General features: G+C 39.4%; 1 protein-coding gene across 8 annotated transcripts; it reads right to left on the bottom strand.

Annotated features, from left to right (window-relative positions):
- Window positions 1-2,596: 2,596 nt before the first annotated feature.
- On the bottom strand, window positions 2,597-27,458 carry IWS1 (interacts with SUPT6H, CTD assembly factor 1). Of its 8 annotated transcripts, none has more exons than XM_067538833.1 (15): window positions 27,225-27,458; window positions 24,598-24,713; window positions 16,892-17,957; window positions 14,967-15,156; window positions 13,954-14,011; window positions 13,279-13,379; window positions 11,722-11,872; window positions 9,895-9,977; window positions 9,479-9,608; window positions 7,717-7,834; window positions 6,935-7,046; window positions 5,847-5,903; window positions 5,525-5,636; window positions 4,748-4,908; window positions 2,855-2,992 (listed from the first exon to the last, which is right to left on the bottom strand). In XM_067538833.1, the coding sequence occupies exons 1-14, from the start codon at window positions 27,256-27,258 to the stop codon at window positions 4,780-4,782; spliced, it is 2,457 nt and encodes an 818-aa protein (XP_067394934.1). In that variant the 5' UTR covers window positions 27,259-27,458; the 3' UTR covers window positions 2,855-2,992; window positions 4,748-4,779. The 8 variants fall into 8 exon arrangements, with proteins under 8 accessions (XP_067394932.1, XP_067394931.1, XP_067394936.1 ...); XM_067538832.1 differs by having other exon boundaries at window positions 14,967-15,159; XM_067538831.1 differs by lacking the exon at window positions 4,748-4,908 and having other exon boundaries at window positions 2,597-2,992; window positions 27,225-27,457.

Raw genomic sequence — 27,458 nt, forward strand, 5'->3', positions numbered from 1 at the left:
AACTTTCATTGTTGATATTTCCCTTTTACACATTCTAGAGAAAAAGATTTAAGAAAGAAGTATCCCATAGCACCATAAAAGCACTCCACCCCTAATCATTTTAGACAATGGAACATCTTCATTCCCACAGGGTTTAGCATTCCAACTAGCTGATTATTAGCAGCAGATGATGCCAGGTTAGTGGTTTTTTTTGAATGAGTCTTACAGAAGGAGCAGGTGGGAGGAGGAGAGGGGGTTAAAAATTGTCTACTTTTCACAGTTTAGACAAGCACCCTTATTGTGAAAACACACACCATACACAACTGATTTTGCTGTCAGACATGAAATACTGGTGAACAAGAAAAGTTGTTTCTCACTGGATTTTTCCAACAGCCTAAAAGCTAAAGCAGGGCAGGGGAGGATCCAACCTTCTAGTCAGCCATCCCTCTGCAGAGGTTGGTTTCCTGTGCTTCATTTCAAAACTATTAAAAGTTTCACATATCCTTCCACAAAAGCACATACAAATACTGGTGAAACAAAACATTGATGTAGAATAAGATTGCAGAAAGAACGATCTCATCTCACCACACAGGAACATTACCAGGGTATGTTAAAGAACTTCACACTGCTGTCCTTGGCTTCAAATAATATCAATCAGGGCCCTTGTACAGTATGTGGAGAAGTTAAGAGCAAAAAATTTCTTCCCACTTAAACTTTATTATGTCCTCATGGGAACATCATTTAAATTTACTATTACCTTCTCAGAGTTACAAAAAGAATACGACTCCAAATTAATAGAACTCTCTCCCCCTTCACAGTCACTCCTTAAAGCATTTGACTCCTAACTGCTTTGGGGCGAGGATCAAATGCAACGTTAAAGATTATTTGATTCCCATCAACCTGAAAGGGAAAAATCTGTTCACTTTCTATTGCAGGAAAAGCCACCAACTCTTGGAGCAACTGATAAGTGGCAAAAGTGCAATGTAGACACAATCTGCAATAATTTTAAATTGCAACCCTCAGGAGATTGCTTCATTCAAGCATGAAACAAATAGTCCTAAAGTAGTGGCAAAAAACTCATGAATCAATGACAGAAAAAAACTTTTACCAGTTGAAAAGGGAAGTGCCAATCCAGGGCCAAATTTAGCCCTGATGTAAACAGTGCAACTCCACGGGTTTCCATAGAGTTGCACCCTTTTATATAGCTGAAATGAATTTGGCTGCACCTTTTTTCAAGGCATGCTTAAAAAAACTAAATCAATTTTCAGCATGCCATAAGGAAGATGTAGTTGAACAAAGACGCTGCACCTTAATAGAAAGCCATGCAAATCAATGCAACAGTCTACTAATCAAGTTCAAGTAATATTAGTCTCTAGGTAATAGTCCATGGGGTTTGCTTCTTTGTCAACTGCTATTTCTTCCCATTAGGCTTTTTTTTTTTTTTTTTTTTAAATGATCACCATCATCTACACTCAATTTCAGAGGGAACAAACTTGAAGAGGAAGCATCCAGTTTCCTGGAGGTCTCATTTTTCCCAGCAGAAGCCACAGTGTGCTAAGGGCTTTCCAAATACCGAAGGCAACAGAACTCCTGCCTCAAGGAACTCACCATGTAGCGACTCTAATTATAAAGAGATGTTATGTGCATATCTGGAGAGATCACTATTTTCTCACTGAACTCCAAACCTCCTGCAGGAACAAGAATCCAATCTCTCTTGGCCCTTGTTTTGCAGACACCAACAGTTTCAGAGATAGAGGTACACACTTCCCCCTCTCCCCCCGTCTTTTTGCAGTAAAGACGAAATAGCAGCATGATCATCTAGAGGTTTTATAGGCCCTTTAGTAAAGAAAATATCCAGCACATTAGTGTCAGTCTCTTTGAGCACTCTTAATATCCTAAAGATTCACAGTTATGGCTTAGTTTTTAAGACAAAGGGCTGGTTCACACTTACCGCGCGATTCGGTGGCAGTTTGCGTAACTCATGTTGATTGCTCTGCTTCCCTTCTGCGCGCTGTTTACATTGCGCTGAGCCGATGGGAAGCTCGGCGCTACGCTACTTGAGGGGATGGACTTACTCAGTCGACTTCCTGATCGATTGAGCGGTCAGCGAGACCCGCTCAATCGATTCAGAAAGATCGATATGGCGGCAGCGAATTTGCCGCCATCAGTATAAACGTAGCCAAAGTAGTTGAATTGAAGAATTTTCTTAGTTAAGATGACATACTTTACAGTATTACCTTCCAACTGCAGTTATTTGCTCTGTATCTTTCACCCTTAAAGATTTTGCCTTGAATTTTTATCATTGATGATTAGTGATTCTTAAATGTTGTGCAATCTTAGGTCAACCAATCCTTTTAGTTACTGGCAGTTTCAGCTCTACAAAGCCTCTGGAATTTTTACAGACATGCACATAATTCTTATCTTCTTGGGGTCTACACCATGAGTTGAAAAATGAAATCCTTAAGAGTGGGAGATGGTCACTGTTTAAGGTGTTTTGACACCAAAGCTGACACCTGCAGCTCTCTAAAGGCAGAATATGTCATTAAAATAAAATCAAAAGCACCAAAATTGTTTACACACACACCCCTTTGACCGATCAACAGACAGCCCCCCAAAAAACAGAAGGATATTTTATTGTCTAAAGTGGGCAGCAGTACAACAAGTATTTGATCTGTACAAAGGACAAAACAGAACAAGTTTAAATACAATCAGGAGAAAAAGGTCCCAGGATTCACAATCCTCAGAGAACATTTTATATCAGAAGCTGAACAAACAATTTAAAGATACACTAAAAAAACAATTTGTTAAAAAATGTCAAGGTCTCCAAAGAGTCTATGGGTGCACATCTCACAGCAGAGATCAAGGAGTATTCTGTGAAGGGTCACAATGGCATCTTATTGCCTTCAATGCTGATTTTCACTGCATGGGCCGATCTGGTTTTTTTCCTGATATCTGTGAACTTCCGCATCTGTTTGTCCAGTCGACTTACCCCTTTCTTAGAGGTGCCCTGAAACTAAAAATATAAAACCTAAAATTACTACTGAAAAAAAGAGAAGAAAGCCCGGAGGTTCAAGAAAAGTGAAGCATGCATGGTTAAGTCTTCCCGCACATGTTGCCTTGCAACAAGGGTTCTGATAAAGTTCCAGAAGAATTCCAACAGGTTTTTTGGGACAGAAGAATCCCACAAGTATATGCACTACATACACACAGACACCCCACAAGACATACAATAAAAGCTTTCAGAATAAGGAAACTAAAGTGACCATTTCATTGTCCACATGCTGGCTAAATGCACAATTTAGAATAATTCTTAGAATCTGCACTAAACACAGTCTAATGCCTGGAGTACATTTCATCACAGCTTCGTAAATTACAGCTTTCCTGGTGGTGACTGATGTGAGGCTATGACCACACTTGGTGATGTTAATTGGTCAACTGCACGCTGCAAGTGATTCTACAGGTCACTGTAATAGGCACCAGCAAGACGAGAATACTGGGAAATAGAAGTGGGAAGGAGAAAAAATGCCCGAGAAAAACTGGCCACATCAAATATTACTATTACAAGTGTTCTTGCATTTCATTTCTGTATTTTGACAATCTAAACTGGAAGGCTGGGATGCAGCAGCAGGTAAGTTATTTTGCACAGACATACTGGAAAGGCTCTGTAGAGGAACAGTAGACAGAGACAGATGGCAAGGCCCTTTCAGTCAACAAACAATACTTCCTGGAAAGGATGAATATTCAAAATGTGTCACAACACAACCTGCAGAAATAATAAATGGTGGAGATTCAGCTTTTCACTTCTAGGGAAAGAAAAGGGGGTGGGATATCTGATAGAAACATCGCTTAAGCTCAGCTTTTACTCTTTGGGAATCCAAATGCTACTGAGTCCATAATCAGGCTAGGACTATCAGTAGGGTAAGCAGCTCTCCAACACCTTGATCCAAACAGACGTTCTATCCACAATACAGAGATTCCTGACTGGAATTATATGCAGCTGAAAAGGGCAGGGATTTTCCAGCATTTATTTGCATTACCTCTCTAGCTACCAATTTCTGCCATCCCTGTTCAAAGAACTGGAATGTCAAAAGCTGTGAAGCTGTCAAAAGAAATTTAGGTTAATATTTATTGGTTGGTCTCTCCACCCCAGATTCTCAGCAAAGGATCTTTCTTCCCCCAATCCTCAGAAGATTCTTTCACTTTATACTGTCACCTACTCCTTAAGGCCTTGCAACACAAATAATTTCCTTGGCCAAAGAGGGTTGAAGGGTTTCTTCTTTTAGATCTTGTTCATACAACTAAAAACTCAGCCACAGAGATTACTATGGAGTGACAATGAGGTACTAATGAGGTACTAAATTAACAGCTAAGAATCCTGGCTCTGTGTCATTTCCTGGGTGACTGTTTAAATTAAATTGGAGGCCCTAATTAAAGATAAGCATGTTTTACAATGCTACACCTGTCATCTCAGATTATTCAAAGGTGGCTTCCTTTTTACTTTGAGGTCTAACAAAGTTATTTTTGTGGGCAGGTGTTTTAAATAGTAGCTGCCATCAGAGTATATGGAAGCTGTAGTGGCAGGATCATGGTAGAAGTTATGTGCTACATCAGATTATTTCCTGCATCAAATTGCCCTATAGATCACAGTACAGACATTACAGAGATTAAAAGAGACGTGTTTCCTGTTAGTGAATTCACACGGCTTTCATTGTGTGTGCAAACTGCCAACTGAAGCACATGCACTGTTCACACTTCCCTTAAAAGATACCTCTAAACCTTGAGGAAGGCAGAGTGTCAGGGCTACAGGGGCATTCTGTTGCCTTCAATGCTGAACTTGATGGCCCGATGCACTTTGCTGAGTCGTTTCTGTTCAGCAAACCGTCTCTTGTGCTTTTCCAAGCGACTAATACCTTTTTTAAGAGTCCCAGGCTAGAAACAACATCTCAATTAATGAAAGGAAGGAAAAACGATGAAAGCAGAAACAGCAGATTTAATACTCTCTTCTTTCTCTTAGACTTGATTTGCCATATGAAGATACTGACATCTCTATGAATTAACCTGTACAAGATAAATGGATGAACGAAGATGGAATGCACAGGCCCCATTTAGTGGCAGAATGTAAATATTTACCAAATGTTTGATTCTTCATAGCTCTGGGAAAGCTAACAGGAAGGACATGATACTAAGACTTAGGAGGGGGTAAGAGGAGTTCTAGTGAGAGATTTCTTTGACTCTGAGATGGTCTAAAGCAATGGGATTGCAGTCAGAGGCCTTCCTGTTGAAATAAATAGCTTGTTCCTCTGTATCAGTCACTGATTTTCATTTGCTGTTTTATGAGATAAGGAACCATTTGATAGGGTTTATAAAGCCCACCTATAGTCTATAGGGACCTATGGTCCCTTAAACTACAAACGTAACAAGAGCCAATGGCAGCTGAAGTAATATAGCAGTGATTAAAGGATCAACTGATTCTCAATCTTAACCACAGAGTTTCTAGATATAGGGTAGCATAAGACTAATTTCTTCCCTTCGCTCTGTTGCTTACCCTAGAAGATTCCATTTCTACATTCCACTTTGGTCTGACCACATAATCCTTGTTGGATGGCATTGGCACCCTCGCACGAGCACAAAATCCTGGATCACCAGGTCTAAGAGCTCTGGGGAACAAAAGAAAGTATGTATATTAAAATAGATCACTGTCACAAAGAGAGATATACAATCAATACAATGCTCTCAAACAATTGTATTTCTGTCACCTTTAAAAACATAAAGCACCACCCTTCAATCATCTGCATTTCCTTTACAAACAGAAAACAGACAGTCTTGTCATCATTGCTAGGATACCACGAGAAAAGATGAGGACTTACTTTTCTTCTCCTGTTAACACCTTCTCCAGGTCTCTGCGAGGGGTCTGACCGCCAGAGCTGTACAGACAAAGCAGAATGTTACAGCTGCAGACCCATTCTAGGTTTCCTCCAAGGACAAAGACTACCTACCACAGCAGCCTCTCTCCCACATATCCAAAATATTTTATGTGAGTTATAAAGGTGACTATGCAGCTGCATTTATGAACTACACAATAAAATAAAACCCCACCCCACCAGCTCAAACAGAACACAAACTAACCTAAAGGAGTGCTACAAGGGCAAACCCAATAACCCTTGGGCAAAATCACTCCAAAAAAGGGACCAAGTCTATTTACCAAAAAAAAAAAAAAAAAGGCTTTACAGATACAAATAGTATGCAGAACAAAGGAAGAGACCAAAACCAAAAAACAAGAGTAAGTCTGCAAAAACAAATGGTGGCTTATGATTTAGGCTGACCCTAAATGCCAGGTGGAGGCAAAGCAAGAAGCAATTGCTCAACTTCTTAGGGCTAAGGTTATGAATGGCAATATTTACCATTATTAAGTCCTTGAACTATATCCTTTGGCATGCTGGCAGTCAGCCTAGATCATGAAGGGCAGGTATAATCAACTCCACTGCTATTCACAAGAAAGAAGGGAGCAACTACATGGGTGAATTTCAAGTAAAGAGTGGAAAAGCAGCACCTAACAGGAGTTAATGTGCATGTGATTCCTGGTTGTGATAAAATCAAGAACAATTATCAATGTCTGTCTGTCACAGAGAAAGAAGTAGATTTTCTGGGTAGATTAAAATAACAGCAACTTAACTACAGTCACACATAGAGCTTCACACTGAGAGAACAGTCAAGAGGGCCCCAAATTTAGAAAGGAAAACCTCTGTTCATTAACCAATGCAGAAAATCTTGCAACACATTTTAAATTGGGCAAGGGTAAAGATGACAACAATCTTCTAAGGGACGAGGATGGCTTAGGAAGCATGCAGGTTTCCCCTAACTTTATTAGCAAGTTAGCTATCTAATATATTAGGCAGGTTCCTAAACTGCATCTCGGACTCACAACATTTTGTTTCTCTATATTTGCAATTCCTACCTGCTCAATCGCCTTCGCTGAGGCATCTGTTCCAGATCCCTCTGCTCTCTTTCCTCCCTTGTCATTCCTTTATAGTTTGAGGTAAGGCCAAAGATGGGTCGAGACCACTCATCTATAAAAAGAAACATTTCAATGCAGAAAAAGCAGCAGTGGGCATGTACGTTTTACCTGCAGGGAACTTCAATGGGTCTAAATGTAACTTGCAAGAATTTAAGGCAAGCATTTTGCTTATTGTCCTTTCAACCAATAACATTAACCACTTTTAGTGTCTTATATACCTCAGTACAAGGTGACTTCTAAAACCCAACCTGCTGGATTATAAAGGGAGTTATCCCCTTCCAGATATACCCTCTCACTAACTCTTATTACTAGCAAAATCTGCCTCAGTCCTTGATAATGTTTAATTTTCTCTTGTTTCTTTCACATTTCAGGAAGTTGCTCATCTATAAAGCTTGGGAAGAAGCATTTAGTATAATGAGTCTGAAGGAATTACAATGTTGTAGCAGATGTGATTTCACACATAATGTATACCTATTCTGCTCCATAAAGACTACGACTTGCAGTCATTCCGTTTTTATAATAAAAGGAACTAAATGTAACACAATGTCTTTGAACGTGTAAAGCAACAGTTCAGATATTAATCTACAATACAGACTCTCTTCCATCACCAGTTAATTTGCTCTACATAGAGCAGAAAATCAGTGTGTAGAAGAAACAGGTTAAATTGTAAAATGAGACCTCCGTGAGCAAGACATGATGTTGAAGGGGGAGGTTTTACATACTGATTAGCTTCCCTGCCATGTCCTTGTTGGGTCTGGACTCCTTGGGGTGTTTGTAGAGGTACATCACAGCTCGCCCAATCCCACTGTGCTTCAGGGTCTCTTGGCTCACACTAGGCAGCTGGAGAACAGAAAAAAGCTCAGTAAATCATGAATTACATCTGATGATTATTGGTTCCAGATGTTAATAATAACCAAAACCAATAGTTAGCCTTACAAAACTGAAAGCAGAGTATATATTTTGTTAATAACTTGCTATTTTCATCATAGCTATAAAAGCACTCCAGAGACCATGTTTTAATTGTACTGGAATTGCAGTCCACCTCTAAACAATTAAAGATTGTTATTCTTATTTTCCTAGACACCTGGCATGCTAACTATCCTGATAATTTTTCTTACAAATATAAACTTTGTTTCTTAAATATAAAGTGGTTTAAAGTTCCTAAAATAAAATATTCTTTTGCTTATATTAATTACCTATGTTAAGCACCCGTGATCATATCTATCAGAGTTTATCAGATTAATATCTGCTTCTGAAGCAGTAGTGTGTTGATAGTGACAAAAAGACCACTTGAAAATACAGATTGCAAAAGCAAGTAGTCAGGCAAGTAACTTTGCTATAGACTATAGACATGTCTTAGACCTGCAGTCCACCAGGGTTCCTGAGTGTGGAGGGTGGGGAGGTAAGAAAAACAAGCAAGCAGCTTCTGTCACTAGGGAGGGCAGATTGGGAGACAAATTGGCCATAAGGAGGGGAGAAGAAACTGACAATACCTCAGCAAGGGACAACATGGAAGCAAAGTGTACTGAAAACTCCTATCTTATCTTAAGGCACAGTGAGAAACATTAAGGACTGACTATTAGGAAGAGTGGAGAATTAGCAGCCAAATCAACCATTCCACAGGCATTCTCGGGTGAAAGTAGTACCTTCTAGATATTAGGCTTTTGAACAGGTATTTGAAGAACTGTTTGGCCTAAGATGAATATCATAACTTTGGCTGGAGTTTGAGCAAATACCTATTCAAAGGCAAATTCTGGTACTCCTTTATTAGTCACTTAAGTGGGCTTATTGGTTTGTAAGAGAAGATTTTCATTTCTATATTGCTACACAAAAAGTCTAGCTACACCAGTACTTTTATTTTATTCACATAGTGAACAGGAAATAAAATGACTGACCACAGTATCAGAGCTGGAGAGCAACTGCAAGGAAGGAAACTTGGTTGACAGTGCAGCTCAGATGCAGTATGAACATACAGTAGAGGTAGCACTGACTGTAGCATGCAAAGAGTGTAAGGGAGTGTGTACATGTATGACAGTGTGTTCTTTCTTTCAGTTTTACAAGTGTCTTATGGCCAGGGATTAGCATAATTACATGCTTGATAGAGTAAATAAGGGAAAAATTAAAAATAGCAGTGATCAGGATTAAGGAACTGAGGTTTCCTAGTTACCGTCATGCCAAGCTTTGTTCAGCTACACAGCATTTATACGAGATAGGAAAAGTCTATTAAACTGAGACAAGTTTTAAAGCAAACTCAACATTGTTTCAGAGTTTGACCCTCCTTATGCCTCACTACCATGATCAGTTGATAACAGCATCCAGACTGCATCTCACTACTACCTGCACATGCCATTTCCAGAAATGTACATGTTGGGTTAAAGGTTCATAAAAGCTCATCACTAAAACACTAAACTCATCACTAAAACTAAATTCAGCCTGCAGGATGCAAATCAGACTGAGCCAAACAGCGAAGCACCAGCTTCTAACCTCTTGCAGGATCTTCAAGAGCTCCTCGCGTATCTTTAGTGCGGGTAGACTCCGATCTGGAAGAGGGGAAAGCCACTCTTTGATGGCCGACATCACACCGCTGTCAATGAATGTTTCCTTAAGGTCCTGCCTGGAAAATTTAGAATAAAGGGAGGTCAAAGTTTCAGGAACAGCTATGTCCTTCTTCAGAGAACTGTTGAATGCAAGCTCTAAAAAATACCTACTACTCTTGCTGCACAGATACATCCTTGGGCATTGCTCCTGATTCTCCACAGCAGAGACCACTCTATAGCGGCTCCAGAAGGCAGGGAAAGTGATCCATGTAATCTCCTCATACCCCAAAACCATTTATGACATAAGCATTACCATCCAGCATTCCCCAGGAGAGTAAGTAATTGGGAGACTCAAACACTTACTTTTTAAGATGCATAACTACAGTTGGTAGCAGAGTTAGCTTTTTTAGTGCTGGTTTCTTCTGTGTATTCAGCTGTCTATCTTCCTGTTGGGAGTTCATGAAGGAAGAATTTCAAAATAAGTCATCCAAAAGAAGAGTAGGATAGAAACCCCAACTCTTAAGACATTCATAGCAAAATGTTTCATCTTCTCTTGCAGTAGAATGGCTGTCTGGGAAACTATATTAACTCTTGAAGGAGGACAATTAACTAATTGAGAGTTGTGGAACAAGCAACTCTTGCTTTCATGTGGTCCTATAACCCGCTTTTAAAGAAAGATTTCTCTAAGGAGTCTCAAACTTAGTCAGTAAACATTTTCCTTAAAAGGTGGTAAATGTGAAAGGGGAGATTCCCCATAGAATGAATAATTTTTTCTACTTCAGTTCTATTGTAATTCCAGAACCTAATTTAGAGTTTTGTAATAAGTCCTGCACATTACACAGGTGTAGCCAAACTATAGAGCAATTTAATAAAATACAGGAAAGTATCCTACTCAAATAATACCTTAGTTATATAAAATGTAAGTATCAAGGCCACAGGAAATAATGAGACAACACACGCATTCTATGTAAAATGCATGCAAAGAGCTAATTTAATCTAAAAGTTTTGGGCAAAGCACAGCACATTATTTTACTCATTTACCACCACCCAGACATGTGCTTGGGTACTTCAAAAAACAAATGGAAAGATGTGGTTCCACTTCCAAAGGATTTATTATCAAAGGCCTTGATTCTAAAAAGACCTGTGCAAGGGCATGACTTTACACACTCAGAGAAATCCCATTACAGTCAACAGGTCTGTGCCTTGGGTCACCTCATGTTGACTAGTACAACAACCTCCTTTCCCACCCCCTACTCTCAAGACTATCCAACACGCTAGAGCTGAAAATCTTCCTTCTCTCCAGTGTTCAAACTTATCACTCCATTTGAGACACTTCACTGCTGTCTTGTCCTTACCCAAGGCTCTACACAGTTTTATTCTACATCTCAGTTCGCGTACCCCTACTTTTCCCTCTCACAATGTCTGTACCTCCTGTTTCTTTCAATCTCATTTTCTCAATGTGATTCACTGTCTTTTCTGCCATTTTGTAAGCCTGGAAGTCTCCTGCTTACACATGCTTCACATGACCTAATTCCTTCCCTAAAACTCCTTTGGGTTACCTTTACAATATCCACACTACATATCCCCGCTAGAGTATGACCTTACACAGATACTCAGAGCCAAAAAAAGGCAACAAAAATACACTAAATATGTATAATCTGCTTTCCTTGAGAAAGGATGTTCTGCCATCATTTGTTCCTTTCCCATAATTCTGTCATTTTGCCATCATCTACCATGGTGTGCAATGCTATAGGTAATCTAAAGAAGGTTTCAATCCCAAGAAGCTTGTCTAGAAAAACAAGCACTCAAATGGTGCTATATATTTAAGTAATGTTACAATAAAATTAACTTTAATTGAAACTTGAGAAATACACTTTGCGTATCCAAGGTGGCTGACATGAAAAAACAAGCAACTATATAAAACTCTATATTATACATAGCTTCCTTAACAAAGGTAACCAATAAGCGCGTTTTATTCTACTTCTCAACAGCAGAAAACTCTGAAATTCAGATAAATGAAAGGATTCTTTGATGCAATAGTAAAGTACTTGGATATTTGAAACTTTCAAATGTTTGCAGTGTACTACTTCTGAACACAAGACTGCTTCTTGTATTATGCTAAAAACAATTATGTTCCCAGTGAACAGAAATGGCACTTAACTAATATCCCTGGCACATGAGAAAACTCACCTCTGCAGCTTCATTCATCTTAACAATCATAGCACTGACTACATCATCTGCATCACTAATAAACGTCCCACCATCACGGTTTCGTCTGCGCTTGCCACTCATGCTCTTCTTCCTTTGTAGCATCATCTCAAAATCTGACATGAAGTCCATACTAAAATACAAGAAAAGAGTTTGCTGAAAGTCAGAATAGGAATCCTCCACTTTCATTTCTTTCTCTGCAGGTAATGTTTTTTGCACACTTTTATAGTGCAATCCATCTAAGGCACTCCAAGAGCTCTCCAAACATTGAATAAGCTTCATTACATCCCTGTTAGGTAGGCAAGTATCCTTATTAGACAATCACAAAAACTGACAGACAGAGGGGCTGAGTGATTTCCATGGTCTCAGAAATGTTTGTCAAATCTGGACTAGGACTCAGATCTCCTGACTTCCAGGCCTGAGCTTTGCTCTTCTTGAAATACAGTATTCCACTAAGCTTATTCATCTCTCTCTCTCTCTCAAACTTCCAAAGAAAAGGAGGTGGTATAAAATTGCATTGTATTCTATTGGTTTGTGAACTTGGTGAGGTTACATTTAGCAGGGTTTCTCACAGGCTGGGTAAACAAAGACTGAGAGTGGCAAGTGATCTAACAGACAAAATCTACAGTAAAAACCTTATGATTGTTGAAACAACCAAAGAACATACACATGCCAAGTCCAGAGTTCAAATCTGTTAAGGTTACAAGTGAAAGTAGGAATCTCAATCTAGTTCCTAATACACATTTGTGTCAGCATTACTAAGACACTTGACAGCTCAATTTGCCATTTTTGATGCTCAGAATATGCCCAGGACTGAACTCACATAAGTGATATAGAACAGGATTCCTGTGAACTGAGGAAAGGCTACGTTGGAGAGACTTGTGTAGTAGATCCTTACTCTAGGCACTGGTTTATAGACAGGAAATAAATCCCATTTTGCTCACCTGCCCATAGCAGCAGTATGAAACTGACAAGGATCCTAATCCATTTCACTCTCCTGTACTTGTAGGGGAAAGGCTCTATGCTGAAGCAGCTGCAACACAGATGTGGTGCTCTGTTACTAGAGGAGCAATATGCAAAAGCATGGGAAGGAAGAGGAAAAAGACTGATTGTATCTCCTTCAACACCTCATCACCTGCACTAGTAGAATACATACTTATGCCTCCAATGGTCCTACATGTGGCACTTCATCAGTGGGCCATCAAAGTAGAGATGGAACTGATTATATGTCAGTTTCACTCAGCTTCTGACAGGGAATTACTATGCTCAGGTGCAACACACAGGTGGTTTGCTATGGGTTCGGAAGTCATTGTCAAAACCAGGTTAGACAGGGAAAAGGAAGAGGAACTGATTTGGTGGCCTAGTGGAAGAACATGTTACTTTGATATGGTCTCTTGCCTTTCTAAGCCAGCAGGCAGCCCACTCAGCCCCTTAGGCTCCTGTCACATGAAATCATGTGTTGGATGGTGGGAAGGGGGATATATAATTGCCTGAGTGAAAATTAAATGAACCTCTTGCCATGTCTACACATGGACTTACTGTTTCCCTCTTTTGATGTTGTCATCAGAGTCTGAATCATCTGCTGTCTCTTTCATCTCTGCCTCGGCTTTCTCTTCTTCCAAATCCTCCTGGTTAAAACCCTGGTGATAAAGACAGTGCAAGTCAATGTGGGGAGTTATTCTTGTGTATACTCACATCTTCTCAATTTACACAATATATGCATTCTCTTTTTACTGATCTCTTCTTCATGCTAGTCTGTAAACCCAGGTCAACACTTTTCCATCTACAACAGGGATTTTTACACAGACAGTACTCTCCAAACAGCATGAGCTCACTGCATCTGTCACAGACTGATTACTTCTCTACACTAAAGTTATTCTGGAATAAGGTAAAGTGTGAATTTAAATTGGAACAGCTGTTCTGGATTAATTCTATGTGCATATAGATGTCTAAAACAATGGTTAACTATCATGCTGACAAATGCTGTCTCACTATTTCCTTGTGCTCCCTCACTGGTCTATCTATATCCATCCGATGTCTCTTGTCTTATACTTAAGACTGTAAACACTTTGGGGCAAGGACTGTCTTTTTGTTGTTTGTACAGCACCTAGTACAATGGGGATCTGGTCCATGACTAGGGCTCCTACAATACAAATTAATAATAATAATAAAAAAACTGAACCAGATTCATTGTACAGGGATTTACATACTTACTGTAAATTCCTCCTCCTCTTCATCACCAGACTCACCAAATATATCTGCAATCAGGTTCCTGAAAAAGTCATAGTAATATATTTATGTAGTAGAAAGCAGAACCTGAGACACGAGGCCTAGTATAACAGGCCAGGTCTGAGGCCTGAGCTAAAACAGCAGTAATGCCCTGCCATTAGAAAACAAAGTTAGCAGGAGTCAGGCTGTGAGCCTGCCTGTAAGTTCACAGAAACTGCCAAACACACACATTCCTGAAGAAACACTAAGTACAGAGGACTCATGCAAGCACATTCCAGAAAGGTACCAGAACATCCCAATACCCCAAAGATAACAAGGGTTTACTGATCCCTCGGAATGACAATATGATGGATAGAGATGTTTTGGCCGAACAATCTGGTACAACATAAAAGGTGGTATATCTTACCATGTCAGAGGGTGGCAACTACATGTCAGAGAGGCAATATGCAACTTGTTTTATCAGTGTATAAAGGAGGGTCTCAAAGGGAGTGTCTTTGTGTGGCTGAGTGAGGAACAGAAAGTCTCGCTGTTTACTGAGCCAGTACTATTGTCAGGGGCACACATGCATTAAGTGTACTAGTAGCACATATAAAACGCTTTTTACCGTGCTCGACTGACACTAAACCTGGCCTGGTGCCTTTGTGACTGAAATAGATCTTTGGTGTTATTGGATAATCTGATAGTGGTATGGTGTCTCGGTTACCTATGTAGAGCTGGGAGAGCGTACACAGTGGGAGAACACACACGCAGCCAACAACTGACAACAATTTATATTCTCCATTTCTAACAGATAACCCAAGAATTATATGACAATGACGTGAATGTTGTTTGCTGGGCAATTACTAATGCAGCTGTGGGAATACCTGAAACATAAAAGAACTAAAGTGATCTCCCTGTGGACATTCATGCTGCTTTTGGGACTCATCCCTTTTCATTTGAGGTAAACCTCATTGTTCATTATCCTATGGGAATTCACATTTAGAAATAAACTTACTTACTCTTGTTCATTCCCTGATTCACTGTCACTCCCAAAAAGATCCTTCTCTTCTTTTTTCTTTCCAGTGTTGTCCTTCCTCTCTTCGTCACTATCTGATGCTACAGTGTTCTTCTTTCTTTTATCAGATTTCACTGATGCAGCATCGCTATCAGAGTCTTCCACATCTGAGATGATGCGCCCTTTCTTTGCAGCTGCTAACACACGGGAACATATTACAGGTCAGAGTGACCAAGTTGGCTCAATTACAAGCGGTCCTCCCAACCAGCTACCCTGTGGCAAGAAAATTACTTGACAAGTGAGAAAAATGGAAACTGCCCAATGTTTTGACAGCAACTTCTCACCCAAGATGTATTTGTGCAGATATAGTGGCATTCCTAACCATGTCATCACCGATCCTAATTTCTAAAACGTAACCTTCACTAAAAATTATTTATACACTCCTGCATGTCTTCTCTAAAAGGATACTGTCATCTTGAAATCTAGTCAATTCAATAAATAAATTAAAATTGTTTCAGATATACTTGCCCCAGAGCTTCCTGACAATTTCTGTAGTTTTATCATCATTTTCCTATTTTCAAAATTGTTCCTCTCCCCCATTGTGTGAAAAAACAACACAGAGGAGGAAACTGTCTATACAAGGATAACAATGAAAGTGACTTTAGTCAAACTGCTATCAAATGCATGAAGTGAACACATTGCAAAAAAACCTTCTCTGGTCTCTTTTATAGTTCTAGTAAACCTGTTACTTGTAAATTAGAAATAAAAATTAAGAGAACAGTACAATTTTTAGCAAATATTCCTTTTGAGTGCAGTTATCTAAAAACGACTTTGTGGAGTTTCATATATATTGTCTCTCATTTACTCCTGAGAGAAAGCTGCTTAATCTTCAAGGAAAGAATTTTCTTTCTGCAAGTCTTGAACACTCAGTTTGGAATTTAGAAGTCACACTAGATTCTCTCTTGCTCATGCATCACCAACAATAACAATTCTGTGACTGGAACTTAATGAACAGTTCTCCTGTTGAAGCACAAGCCACTATGGAATCTACCTCAGTCTAATATAGCTGTAACAACTCTGCAGGGCTAATGTAAGTTTGTTTGCTGGGCAATTACTAATGGAGCTGTGGGAATATCTGAAACACACAAAAGAACTAAAGTGATCTCCCTGTGGACATTCATACTGCCATTCGGACTTGCCTTGTCATTTGAGGCAAACCTCACTGTTAACTACCCTATGGGAATACACATTTACAGAGGTACTTGCATTTGTTCATTCCCTGATTCACTGTCACTCCCAAAAAGATACTAGTAAAAATGTGTTTTAGGCAATAATTAAATACAACTCAAAATACAATAGGGAGCAGACTGTTTTGGTAAGGTGCTGTTTTTACAAAGCCATTGTGCAGGGTAAAATAGTTCTTGAAGAAAGTGTATGAAAAAATATCAGCTGGGACACTGCTTAGTGGTTTACAGATTAGTAGGCTACATGCATCAAGAAAAAGAGCTGCTGCCACTAGCAACTATGCCTAGGTAGAACAGGACTTCCAAGGAGACCAATCTGAAGACATGACACTGTCAACCCTAGGAAGTTAGTCACACAGAACTCTTATGAGAAAAATGGACACTAAAAATAAATATTCAAAAGACATCTGAATAAGTTCACATTAGCAGCTATACGAGGCTGAACTTCTCTTTTATCCGGGGATCTCAAGCAAAGAAGAGTTGGCAAAATAAAATGTGACAGAATGAATTTTTCCAGAAAATGGTTTGGAAGCATTTACTGAATACCCTCCCTCTCCAAGATATGTAGCCACAATTTATCAGTTATCGGGTGATTAAACCTAAATTTGATCCCTGAAGAAAGAGCTAGTTATCCATTTCACTATTGTTTCTCATATAGTTCTGATGGAAGTTAGTATTTCCTTACGTGTTTCCTCATCATCCTCACTATCAGAAAAGACAGCTGCTTTCCTCTTGACTGCCTTCTCCTCCTCTCTCTCCTCTTCTTCATCGCTGTCTGCTATTTTCCGTCTCTTAGGACCTTCCTCCTCACTGTCAGACACATGAAATCTTTCTCCTGTCTGCTCGCTATCTGAATGGCGCGAGTCATTCTGCATCGCCTCTTTCTCATTCCCTCCATCACTGTCATCAGACTCTATTTTTTGTTTGCGTCTGGGAACGTCCTCGTTCTCAGAGTCACTCGCAGGATGTTTCTGAGGCTCTTCGTTCTCAGAGTCGCTGGCTGCATGTTTTGGGGGCTCCTCATTTTCAGAGTCGCTGGCTGCATGTTTTGGGGGCGCCTCATTTTCAGAGTCGCTGGCTGCATGTTTTGGGGGCGCCTCATTTTCAGAGTCGCTGGCTGCATGTTTTGGGGGCGCCTCATTTTCAGAGTCGCTGACTGCATGTTTTGGGGGCGCCTCATTTTCAGAGTCGCTGGCTGCATGTTTTGGGGGCGCCTCATTTTCAGAGTCGCTGGCTGCATGTTTTGGGGGCGCCTCATTTTCAGAGTCGCTGAGTGGATGTTGTAGAGGCTCCTCATTTTCAGAGTCACTGGGTGGATGTTGTAGAGGCTCCTCGTTTTCAGAGTCACTGGGTGGATGTTTTAGAGGCTCCTCGTTTTCAGAGTCGCTAGCATGACTTTTTCGAGGTTCCTCATTTTCTGACTCACTAGCCAGATGCTTACGGGGATCCTCATTTTCAGAATCACTGTTGTGACCTTTTTGAGGTTCTTCATTTTCAGAGTCACTTGCATGGTGATTTAAGGCATCTTCATTTTCAGAGTCACTTATATGATGAATTGAATGGTCCTCAATATCCGAATCACTGTCTTTGCCCCCATGAGCAACTTCATTTTCTGAATCACTGGCATTGTGATTTGGAGGGTCCTCATTTTCAGAATCACTATCTTTGGGCCTTGGGGTGTCTTCATTTTCAGAGTCTGTCATGTGATGTCCTCTTGTTTGGCCACCATCTTCTCCATCACTTTGTTCATCCTGAAAAAGAAAAACAATCCCAGTCAAACTAAGTTAAGAAGGACAGTGGTACAAAGAGTAACTTTTTATTTGCTTTTTTTAAGTGTGGCAACTTGAAAATATTTTACACACAGAAAAAAACATTACACTAGTTATACCACAGGGATAGCTCTCCACCATCAAATGATTCAAACGGTGAAAACATCAAAAGATCCTCAGGAGAATTCTGTCCACTTTACTGTCCAATCATCTATTTAGGCCAAGATTTAAGAAAATAGTGATTTTTTAATACCCAACCTGAGACACCTTAAGGTGCCTGATTTTCAAAGGATGAATGCACAGCACTTTCAGAAAGTCAGGCTCCTCAGATGTTTCAGTTTGGGCTCCCATCCCAAACTGAGCCATCCAAAATCACGGACCAGCTTTGAAAATCTTGGCTTTACAATTGTAAACTCCCAAAGAAGGGACTGTGTTGCTCATATGGAATACATTCCACACTGAAATAACATGTACAGTTACTGTTATTCTTTATATTACAACATACTGCAAAGGGGGAAAAAATGGGCTTGTGCCTTTTTTTTTAGAATGTACAAAGACCTGATTTTTTTTTTTTTTAAATCCTGCTTGTTGTGTTATATTAGAAATTCAGGTATTGTCTGCCCTAGAGAACTACTGAACGGACATGTCAAGAGAGTGAAAGCTTAACAACAATAAAGAAATTTTTAGTCAAACTTAAAACTGTGGTTTCTATTTATTTTTATTAACATGTTTAATTTCAATGACTAATGAACATTTTGACATCTTTTTTAAAAGATTCAACACCTCTGCCCTTTCAATTAAGCGGTGAGCTAACAATGTTTCCTCAGACACCCAGGAGATCACTTAGCTAAAGGTAAGGAAGACCAAAGCTGACATTCTTGATACTAAAGAAGTAAAACAAGCCAGTTTTTAAACCAATCCTATCACAAATAAATGAAAAATATCACAACCCCTATTTTAAAAAAATCCTTTGAATATGAACGTTAGTAATAAGGTCTAAAGTTTTAATTTATCCTGAATGGCGAAAGGAATTTTATATCATCCATTCTCCCACCAAGATAAAAAATGAATATTAAATTTTCCTATAAAAAAGCCCCCCAAATGATCCACTCCTTCAGAAAGACTCTTCAGACCTCTATGCCGTAGATATTATCCAATTCAATAGTTCGGCATATCAAATTTCCTATGCCAGAATAAGCTTGTCTCCCTCCCAAACAGAGGGAGTGAAACAGTGAAAATAACTCAGTAGTTCTTTTCCACAGCACTGATTCAAATGGGACATCTCCATTTCTCACTAAGTTCTTTCTCTTGCCTAGTCTAAACTTTTTCTTCATTAGCTTTAGACTCCATGCTCTACCCGTCTTTGCAAACTGACTAACATTTCTTTTGTTTATTTACCATGAACAGATTTATAGACATATCTCCACCCGCGTCTTCACTTGGCTGTAAATTTAATTTCCTTGGCAAGCTGCATTCCTTATCCACATATTTCTTCTGTATGCATCTTTCCCACAATTAAGATTGGCACATAATATTCCAGATGCATTTAAACTACAGCTACACTGAAGAGCACTGTCACTTTCCAGTTTTACTTAAAATATTCTCATGTACATACACTTGAAATCTGATCATGATTTTAGCAACTGCTGTCTCCAAAATCATAATAGCTAAAAAACACCCAATGTTGTTTACTATTCAGAGTCTTAGATCCCAGATTTCAAGTGATGCATTTATCTCTAACTAGCAGTCCATAAGATATTACCTGCTAAATTACATCACACTTCCAGACTCAAGGAAGGAACAAGACAGTATTCAGGACTACCTGATCTTAAAGCATGCATGTGACCAAATTTATCGTCAAAATGTTACTGAAGGTTACTTGTGTAAAATCTCTCAGCAGCACAACCAAAGCAAGCTAACATTTCCCCTCTTTTTTCTTTCCCTGTAAACGTTTGAGGCCATTTGAATCTTATAATGATGATGCTAGTATTCTAAGTAGTTCCCATTTTCTATGTTTATAAGAAGCTAGAGTGCCTGAATTAGAGACTATATTAATTTTAAGAAAAATTCAAACAAAAATTCCTTATAAAGGTAGAAAAGTTCCTCCAGTAGCATGGGACCAATCCTTCTTTATCACAGTACTAACCGCTTCCCACAACTCACTGCAAGTTCCCTCTGGAACTAGCTAATCATAACATTGATTACCTTGCCCTGGAGGGGAAGAGATCTCCTAAGTAATATACTAGGAACATGTCAAACAGCACACCAAATGCAGCAATCTATAGATGTTTCTCTCAACACATTATTTAAGAGGGAGTTATGATCAAGAAAAAAGCTGCAGCTGGGGAAGTGGTAGGCCGAGAATGCCTTTGGCAGTCAGTGTTGTAATCAAGAATGTCAGGATGGAATCTACAGAGTGGATGCTGGTCAGCACTATAGCTGGAGAGGATTTCAGGAACATCTGATCACCTTCTAGTGGAAGAACCTTGTACCTTCCCCCCCGTTTTTTTTTTTTTTAATTTAATTTTACCAAGAACTGTTCATGATACCTGCAATAGCACTAGATTTTGCTGAGAAGGGAAACTGCAGCAGAGGTTCAAATATTAATGTTTAAGTCCTTTATCTTACAATCTGCAAGAGCTGAACTCTTTTGAGGATACGTAATGAAAAAGCAAAACAATCTGATCCCTGGAATGCATGCTAATAGAACTCAGCATTTTGTACGGTCAATAGCACTGGCTGCAGGTTATTGGTTTATCTTTCAGAATACACTAGAAAGATCTTAGTAACTTGGTATTCAGACTACTTGGTAAGAAATCAAAGCAGAACAATCAGGCAGAGACATTAGCAGTGTATCTTAGAAATCGCACTTTCCATAGAAAGCAACATACCTCTCTAAGTCTGACAGACTGACAGTAAGCATCAGGTCATTCCTGAGAATGAAGAGGAGCTAACATCCTATTTTGCCTGTATGATGTTTGGTGAAGGAATTGTCTTTAATTTTGTTTGTTGAATGCCCAACAACATGGGGCCTCACTCAATCCTGATTAAGACCACTGGGCCCTGCCTTGCTACAAATAAATAACAGGCACTCTAAAGACCTTTTTGAGTGAACACAATAGAAAACACACGGGTAACTATATGGGCTGAAAAATATTTATGAATAAAACAGTTTATATAAGTCTGTCTTGGAGTACATACTTTATATGCGTAACATTAGGAATGTGAGTTTGCAGAGACATAATTTTAGTTAAATTACGAAATACAATTATCTAGAAAATGAAGCAAGAAAGAAGCTTGGGATCTAAGCCTTATGGAGACAGTCATTTTACTAGTTCGTCTCTAAAAATTTGTTCAGAAGAAATTATGCAATTCATATGCATTTAATATCAGAAGTTTTCTATTTTCTATTTCTTTTCCAATACTTAGTTCAAAGAAAAGATCAGACAACTTCAAAGATACGTAGGTCTCAGGTAGCTGTCCCCCACCCTATTTTATCCTTTTATTCCTTTGCTTTCTTTTCTTCCTCCTCTTTATCTATAAACTTTTTACTTGAGATGCCCTTATCTTTTTTAGCTGAAAGAATTCAACAGCAGACTTTAGTACAGTACAATGTAACAAACGTATTAAAATCAAATTTACAGTTTTAATCCTCTATGTAAAACATTTAACAGATTAGTAAATAGGTTACTGGATCAATGCTTAATGTTAAAAAGTGAGCCACCCAGTATGATCTCATGAATTATTACACCAAAGTTTATATAATCATCAAATGGTGATCAGGCAATTAATTTTGATTTAAAAATTTAACGTAAATAAGGTTTCCCATAACAATCCTAGACCCCAATCCTGCAACTGAAAATACGGGGATGGATCCTTATACCTATAGGGCTCCACTGCAGTCAATAAAGCTCCACATGGGCCTGATCACAGGATCTGGCCACTAAATCACACTGTAAATTTGATTTAATTTGCATTACTGTACTAAAACTGTGTGTTATCTAATTCTATTCGGCTAAAACAGAACTCATAAGCACATCACAGAAAACATGTATACATAAAGTGGGATGGAGGAAGGAAAGCCGGAAAAGAATTATAGAAAGAAAAAACCCCCACATACCTGAGACCCACAAACCTAAGACTACATAAATAAATCCTCAGGAGCCCTCTTTTCTTTAAGTTAAGAACCTGGAAAAGAAGTTTGAACATTTTAAAAAGTTTTCAAAGTTTGTTTTAAAAAAAAAAAATCCATTTGAATTCTAATTTAGAGACGAAATAGTAATTAAAAAGACTTATCTGATTAGGCTGTCTCAAAGGTTTTATTACCCTTGAATGTCATTCTTCCCACTTTTTCCTATGGATGAAGAAAATAAGATGACATAAGAAAAATTCAGAAAGTAGAATATGGTGAATCACTGAAAGACATTCTTTTTGGGGGGTGGTTCTGGTGTGTTATAATTTGAACTACATCTTTAATCTAGATTTGTAGGAAAAGAGGAAATTACCGTCCCTTTGGACTCGGCAGGCAAAACAAACACTTTTAAAAATATATTTGTGGTTTTTAAGATTACCAAAATATCTTTAAAATCTAGTGTTAGGTGTCTTGTTTGAAATGAACTGGACTGAGTATTTTATGCATTCTCAAATACAGAGGAGTCTCCAAGCAAAGCCAGAGTTTAACTACCCCTTACATACTACATATCCCTTACATACTGCCATATACATGTACAACAAGGTCGGTTAAGGATGATGCTAGCACCCTGATGTTAGTATTCTCACATATTCTTTAATAGCAGTGGATACAGAAAAAATTTGTCTGTCAATGTGAAGGACAGTCTGAAAGCAATTGCTTGTGTATTTAAACCAGACCTCAAATGACCATAAATACAGTATATAATACTAATGCTCCACAAGAATATATAAGAGTTTGAATAATTAATTCAACCCTCATAGATCAGATGAAATGCTCCAATATTACCTTTCCTGATCACACGGGCAATTCTTTTGTTTCCCAACTCCTATCATAATCTGAAACTACTCATTCCCTAAAACACTACCCGCTCTCCATCCTCCACATACTGAAGCTATCCTTGTGAGACCCTATCATTCAATTTATGCTAAGAAAATTGCTTTTACACAGTGCCACCTCTCAAACTTCCCCACTCCCACAAAAAAGACACCCTCAATCACCTCCACTGATAGTGACCATTTCTGAACTGGCTTCTTCTACTACAAGCCCTGACTTTTTTAAATACAAGGCATTCTGAATTTAAAATTTGAATTTAAGTAAATTAAAAAAATATTTTATGTTAATAAAAAACTTTGTTCCATTTTCTCTTTCCAACACTTGGGGTTTGAATAAAATATAGTACACAAATAGCTCTGCTGTGAGAGCAAAATAGGCTTGCATGCTATGCTACATAAAGTGTGGTATAGTGCATCATGTTAAGTATTAAACAGTTTGTAATGCACAATACACACCCAGTGACCTCCACATCATGTAGTGTCAATCTGGAACACAGAACCAACTTTACACAAGAAAGTTACTGTACATGAGTAGATACATAAATTATAATTAAGGCATTTTATAATGAGTGTAAATAGGGCCTTCTCCACATCACTGACTAGGAAAAGATAGAATTTCATAGGCCCAGATTATCCCATCCCATGATGGAGGCCATAAGACGGAACTTTTGGCAAGGAAATCTTTGCAAAGAAAACCTTGTTGAATTCCCTCTTACTGTCCTGTCAGGAATGGGGAGGCCAGGGCAGTGAGGGAGGGTTGGGGCAGAAGGGGGGGAATCCTCTGCAGCCCATGGAAAACTTGCTCTTTAATCTGACAGATCCCAAGGGATCTACATGAAAGCTCTGTATCTCTGCCGTGGTTCTGGCAGTGCTTTTCTCTCCACACCGCACTCTGAAACTCTAGTACATTGAGTCTACCCCATCCCACCCCTGGGCCAGCCTGACTCTATCCCTTTTCCCTATATGAGGAGCCATCCATAGCATGAACGGCATGAAGCAAAGTTGCATCTGGACTCTTTCCACGTGGATGAGCTTTTTGACATAGAAAAACATCACCACACATCTCAAATAGTGACTATGTATTTTCCCCACCCCCGTTCTGTAACTTAATTGACCAGGAGGGTTGGTTTGTTTGCTCTGGGATTTATTTTCCTCAAGAAAATTTACTCCTGCATTGACAAAGTTAAGGATAAACATGCAAAAGTTTATGCTGAGCTACAAATCACTGAAAACAGCATTTATCCTTTCAAATCTATTTGAAATTATTTGCAGCTATGTTAATAAATTGTGATGTCTGTTAGGATATTTCTAAAGCATCCTTGCAAAACTGTCATGAAACTTTACTAATCCGAGCACAGAATCTCTCTCTTTCTGATGATAATTATCATGATGAAAAAGCTATTATTCTACTCACCTGCCAAAAAATTACATGCCCTGACTATCTGGGCAAGCAAATTTTACAAGCCTGTTCTAAGTGTCTGCTTTAATGAACCCAATATAAAATTAATCTCCATTAAGAGTAAGGCCCTCTTTCATTTAAACTCAGGCTACATAAAGATATGTTTGGTGTGATCAAATGAAAACATTTCACTGGTACCTCTGTATGATGCCCTAAGCTTTCATTGTCTGATCCAGAGTGCTGATCATTTACATCATCTTCAACGTCAGACCCTGAATCCCGCTCATCCTGTACTGGGGTAGCTCCACCATCATCTGCTCCAAATAATAAAAAAAAGTAAGATTCAATATCATCTTTCAGTATCTATAAAAATGAAGCTTTTTGACAGTTTTGAGGATCAGAGAGCCAATAGGCATGACTCACAACCAGAACTTCCAGTTCCATAATTAAAACAACAGATACTGTTAAAAGACATCAGCAAGTATTGGATGTCAGAGCAATAAAACCAGAAGCTACAGCACACTACCTGTTAAATAACAAAACAATAAAGTTTGCTGCTTTTATAGCAGGACCCCTTATAGATTGCGATTCCCAACATCTACATTCTTAAAATGAAACAACGAGAGTTCTGTGGCACCTTAAAGACTAACAAATTTATTTGGGCATAAGCTTTCGTGGGCAGAAACTCACTTCGTCAGATGCATCTGCTTATGCCCAAATACATTTGTTAGTCTTTAAGGTGCTACAGAACTCTCGTCGTTTTGCTAAAAACAGACTAACACAGCTACCCTTATGGAATTCTTAAAATGAATCATTTTAGGTTATTTTGAGAGCAAAATTTATCAGGAAAGTTTGAGGTTGGAACAAATCTGTCCCAGAAAATATCACTATTCAGAGACACAGGCTATAGAAACTTATAGAACATCAATGTGACCAACAGGCTCATATAATCAACAAAAATACTATGTAAATATGAAGAGGTTGTTTTTATGATACAATCACTTCAGTAGACCTGTCACAGACCTACTGATGTTAATTACCTGCATGCTTTAGGACTTGTCTGCATAGTTTTTGTACTGCTATAACCACATCGGTTTAGAACCAGATGTAGTTAAAATGGTAGAACTCCCTAGCATAAACAGTTATAGTATAAACACCAATAACTGCATCCATACTAGGGAGTTGTACCATATGAGAACTGCATAAAAGTGACATGTAGTCAGGCCCTCAACCATGGCTCTGTCTTGACAGCCAAAAAGGGTGCTTTCTTCCATATCAGCACAATCTAATTAGTTTAACACAATTTGAAAGTCCCCTTAATACGCATCAATATGCAGGCCAATACATGTGAAAACAAGTTAGCTGGTTGTGTCGTGTCTTAGACTTGGAGCCACCTAACAAACCTTCAAACATGTTGGCCTACGTCTTAGATCATGTCCACACTAGGAAAAAGGTGTATTTTTAACATGCAACAGTTAATATATTTTAAAAGTCTAGCGCAGATATGGCAAGCTATAGTTTTAACATGTATTGGTTCACCTCAACCAGTTAACGTGTTAGAACTATAACTTGCCCTGACTGCACTAAGATTTTAAAACACATTAACTGTTTTAGATAGGCACCTCCATTTTCCTACTGCAGACATGCCTTTAATGAGAAGCAAGAGGAATTTTCAATTGCATTAAAATAACCTGACTGAGCTAACATTTGAAAACCACACTTTTTTGCCCACCAAATCAGGGCCTTCAATGATTTGAGCTGATCATGCCGTAGCCTATTAAGCCTCATCTAAACTGAGATTTAAGATGTTAAGCATGTTAGCCAACACTACTAACTAATGTTTTAAAAATCTATTGTGAGCAAGGCACACTACATTTAACATGAACTAAACTAGTTGAGTTAAAACCTAGTACCTAGCATATATTAACATGTGTTAATGTCAAAATTAAATCCTAGTTTAGACAAGACCTCTTGCTAGCTCAACTGAGTTAACCCAGTTGAGGATGACATCCTTTTGGGTCAATCAAACCATCATCCATGTCATCCACAATAACTTAGAGAAACTACAATAATTCACCAGTCAGGGTAATGTAGGCATCATTTTGAGTCTAAGATATCTTTGAAGTCAATTATGGAGATTTTATTAAAAGTCAGAAACATCTACATATTATAAACTAATGGGATACTTTGTTTGGAAAGCACTTTTATTGGGGCAGGATGGACGAAAGCTTAATGACGGGATTCTCAGAGATACTGAGCTTCCATAACTGCTCCTGATTTAATAACTGCAAGTGACGGAATGATAACTGAGGCAGCACAGCACCTCTGAAAATCAGCCATGTGAACTTTACATGGTAATAGCTTTGGCTTTTGACACATTTCTCAACCACACAGGTTTTTTGCCTCACCAGTATTAATGGTTAACACCAAGCCTGTCCACTTTCGAACAGGCCTAAATAATGTCTCCACTCAGCCGGTCATCACACACTTCCACCTGAGTTCCCCGGCCTCACACGCCTGTCCCTTGTGTACCTTGGCCCAAAACAGACCCCTTGCCACCCCATCACCCACCCGACTCTCCAAGGGCAGCCCCACAGGCCTCCAGCCTGTCACGCAGGCAGAGCCACGAGCGCCCTTAGGACGCGCCGTCCCTTACATCCCGCGCTAGGCCCACAGCCAGGCCGTGCGGAGACGAGTCCAGCCCTCGGGTCGAACGGGCCCGGCCCGGCCGCGCTGCCCGGAGAAGGGGATGACAGTCTTTCCTCTGACGGCGCTGCCGCCAGCTCCCGTCCCCCTAAAGGGTGCGCTACCTCCTGCCCCCGCACCTGACTGGTCCCCGCCGTAGTACTCCGCCTCCATCGCGGGCCTCCGGCCCCCGCCTCCCTCTCCGGGCTCGCGGGCTGCTGGTGGAGGGGGCGGGGCGGGGCGGAGCCCCGACTCCGGGGCCTGGTACCGGGGACCTGCCGCTCCGACAGCCGCGCCGCGCACAGTAAAATCTCCGGCGCTTCCCGCTGCGGCGGGCCCAAAATGGCGGCACCCCCGCACCCTCAGAGACAGCT

Source organism: Emydura macquarii, unplaced genomic scaffold, assembly GCF_026122565.2.
Source record: "Emydura macquarii macquarii isolate MOO-44397 ecotype Brisbane River unplaced genomic scaffold, CSIRO-AGI_Emac_v2 contig_499, whole genome shotgun sequence".
Classification (NCBI taxonomy): Eukaryota; Metazoa; Chordata; order Testudines; family Chelidae; genus Emydura; species Emydura macquarii.